The sequence below is a fragment of the Notothenia coriiceps genome, unplaced genomic scaffold, assembly GCF_000735185.1.
Source record: "Notothenia coriiceps isolate Sejong01 unplaced genomic scaffold, NC01 NC01_scaffold00028931, whole genome shotgun sequence".
Classification (NCBI taxonomy): Eukaryota; Metazoa; Chordata; class Actinopteri; order Perciformes; family Nototheniidae; genus Notothenia; species Notothenia coriiceps.
The window spans coordinates 1499-4995 of NW_011361632.1; the positions used below are offsets into that span (position 1 = coordinate 1499).

The window sequence follows — 3497 nt, forward strand, 5'->3', positions numbered from 1 at the left end:
TATAATTACTCACTGCCAAAAGGTTAGAGAAAGTTCCAGTGTTGACATTTATAAAACAAGTTAATGAACAAACTGTCTGTCTGTCTTTCTTTCTTTCTATCTGTATATAAAGCTATTTGCTACCCATCTAAAAAGCTAGTCAGCAAATGTTAGCTATCTTGTTAGTAAACAGCAAATGTGTGGCTCTCTTAATTTAAATTGGAATTGTTATCTAACACCGTATGGTGAGATTTGCACTGCGGACCTGTGTCTACCGTTCAGGCAGGTGTAGGTCTGATTATAAAAACATTATTGACATGTTTTTTTTAAGCAGAACGGTTACTCTCCTAAAGCCAGCCGCTCCCAACAGCTACAAACATTGTTGTAAATACTCAAATAAAAATGTTTAGGATAAAGTAATCACATATTGTAAATTTAAATAGTTAGTTTATTCCCTGAAAATAAGTTTTAACTGAATAACATTTCATTCGAAAGCTTAAAGCTGTTTCTTTGGCAGGTTAAGGTTGGTAAGGCTGGCAACGTTACGCAAAGAAATAGCAATACTGCTTTCACTGTAAGTGCCAGTACATTATGTCGCCCTAAAGCTGGGCGATACATTATGTCGCCCTAAAGCTGGGCGAAACATATGGTAAAAAGGATAAATACAAAATACCTCATCATGAATTTTATTCTTATCCATTAACCAAAATGTCTATGGCACTGGCTAGGCAGCCTCAACTGTAAGCCTGTATTTAACCTTTGGCCAGATAGCCCCACCCAATGGTTGGGGGCAAGTTGTATTCTACCAGTGTTTTGATTGCCTAAGGGTTGTAAGTAAACAGAAAGTTTACATTTGTACATCAGTAGTTATGTTTGTTTTCAGAAAAGAGTCAATCTGTTTCAAAATGTACTGCATAAATCCTTCATTAGATAGCAAGAGAGTGTTAAGCCCCCATGAATGAACAGAGTTCTGATTTGGGACACTGAGCTCTAATACCAGAGGACTAAGATTGGATATTATACGTGCATGTACAATTTCTCAGGGCACTTCCAAAGCTTCTTATGATGTTTTCTACATTATAAGATTGTTCTCACTGAAAATGTCTTCCTTAGCCAAAGTGTCAATTATGGTAACCTGATTTCTCACACTCAAGCTGGACCCTCTTTACTCAACATCACAAGCCTTTTCTGAAATGATGTTGAGTATTTGATTGTTTAAGAAAACTGCTTCATTTAAACTGGTATCAAATAATCAACCCTATCTTAAAATGTTAAAGCATTGTTTGAGAAACTGAAGGATTGTAATACTTGAGAAATATTTTATTTTTGAGATTCTCCAAAAGCACATAATATCTGTAGTTGTTCAGGATTCTCAGTATGACTAAATGATGGCATTCATATACAGATTTCTTTTTTTGTGGAGTGGATTATGGTCAAAGCTGCAGGATATTACTGCTCTTTATGAAATATTGTCTAAATTTGCAACCAAATATGAATACAATCTTTAAAATCCTGACCTTGTGTCATGAAATACCCATAAGCAAACGACAGGATTCTGTTCTCCACATTTTTTTTAATATTAGCGAAGAAAATCTTGGAAACATTTACATTTGTTTTTGAAAAAGAACATCTTATAGAAATTCAGCACAACTCAACAATGAATCAGAGCAGTTTTGAGTTAGTAAAATCCCCAGAAATTATTTTCCCAGAAATTATCATTCTGAAAGCTGTTCTAAACCATCTGTAAAAGAAAGAATAAATAAGTGGGTTGAGCATTGAATTTGACAGTGCAAGCCAATTAAGTAATTCAATAAAAGGAAGTGGCATGAAGACATGACTGAAAGAAAGAACAGTGGTACAAAGAAAGAAAGGAAGCCAAGACATCAGAAAAACTCCCATCACAATAGCAAGAGTTTTGGTGGCCTTTCTCTCCATCTTACTGACAGTTGCCCCAGACTTTGTTGTTGTGTTGTGGATGTTGCGTGCCTGTTTCTGTGCCACAACGTAAATCTTCAGGTAGATACACAGCATCACAATCACTGGGAGGTCAAATGAGAAAACAAGTCCGAAAATGTTTGCCATTATAGCATCAATCAACCGAATTTCCTGGTTAGTTCCTAAAATTACGAAACCAATACCAATAAAGACAGAAATCCCCCAGCTCACCAAGATCATAACCACAACAACAGGATCAGAGATTTTAGTTCTATAGGTCAGAGGCTGACACACTGCATAATATCTGTCAATAGAAATACAACACAAATTTAGAATAGAAGATGTGCACAGCGTTACATCAAAGGTGCTCCGTACTTTGCAAAATAAAGCTTTATGGTACACACAATAGGTTATAGAGAATTCCATGGTGAGAGGAAATACTATTACTCCAACAAGCAGATCAGCCAAAGCAAGAGAGAGAATGAGAGAGTTAGTAGGAGTGTGGAGCTGTTTGAAGTAAATGATTGAGATTATTACAAGCAGGTTTCCACCTACAGTTACAACAGATAATGAGCCAAGAAAAACGTGAAACAATACACAGATTGCAGAAGGGTTGTTTCTCAGCACGTACGAGACATCTATTTTATAGCAGGGATGTATCTTAGTGAGAACATCAGTCCAGTTGAGGCTGCTGTTTCCATGCTTAAGCGCCCCTGTAATTCAGTTATCATACAGGATGAACATTTATATTTTTTCAGTTCTAAACATTTAACAAAATATTAAGTTCACTATTAATGTACAATTCAAACATTCATTTCATCCTAGCTCTTCATACATTTTCATGACATACCTAGTCAACCCTTCAGTATGGATTTCCAGAGGTGGGACCAAGTCATTGTTTTGCAAGTCACAAGTTAGTCTCAAGTCTTTGCCTTCAAGTCCCGAGTCAAGTCCCGAGTCAGAGACAGGCAAGTCCCGAGTCAAGTCCCAAGTCAAGACCGACAAGTCTCAAGTCGAGTCCCAAGTCCTACCATTTGAGTTTCGAGTCCTTTCGAGTCCTTTTAACAACAGGGAAATAATATTTACACAGATCATGTATGCTTTTAAGATTTGTATACATTTATTAAACCTTTTTTTGCAAGAACATTGTTCAAACACTCTTTTTAACTCATTTCAAAACCTAAGTGTAACCTTAACCTTTTCAAACATGTCACCACTTTATAAAAGATATCCTCGCTCCCAAAAAATAATCTAAATAATCTACATGTAATACATTCATGCCTCTATCAGTTCCTGTTGCTCCCTTGATAAACAATTGGCATGCATCCATAGAGAGACTGGTGTGTGTGTGTGTGTGTGTGTGTGTGTGTGTGTGTGTGTGTGTGTGTGTGTGTGTGTGTGTGTGTGTGTGTGTGTGTGTGTGTGTGTGTGTGTGTGTGTGAGAGAGAGAGACTGCGTGTGTGTGTGAGAGAGAGAGAGACTGCATGTGAGAGAGAGAGAGAGAGAGACTGCGTGTGAGAGAGAGAGAGAGAGAGACTGCGTGTGAGAGAGAGAGAGACTGCGCGTGAGAGAGAGAGACTGCG

General features: G+C 37.4%; 1 protein-coding gene across 1 annotated transcript; it reads right to left on the reverse strand.

Moving 5' to 3' along the window:
* Positions 1 to 1641: 1641 nt before the first annotated feature.
* LOC104958534 (trace amine-associated receptor 1-like) lies at positions 1642 to 2627 on the reverse strand (the record flags this gene model as incomplete). Its single annotated transcript, XM_010786275.1, has 1 exon — positions 1642 to 2627. A coding segment is annotated over one exon (986 nt), but the record flags the coding sequence as incomplete, so codon positions are not given.
* Positions 2628 to 3497: the final 870 nt, after the last annotated feature.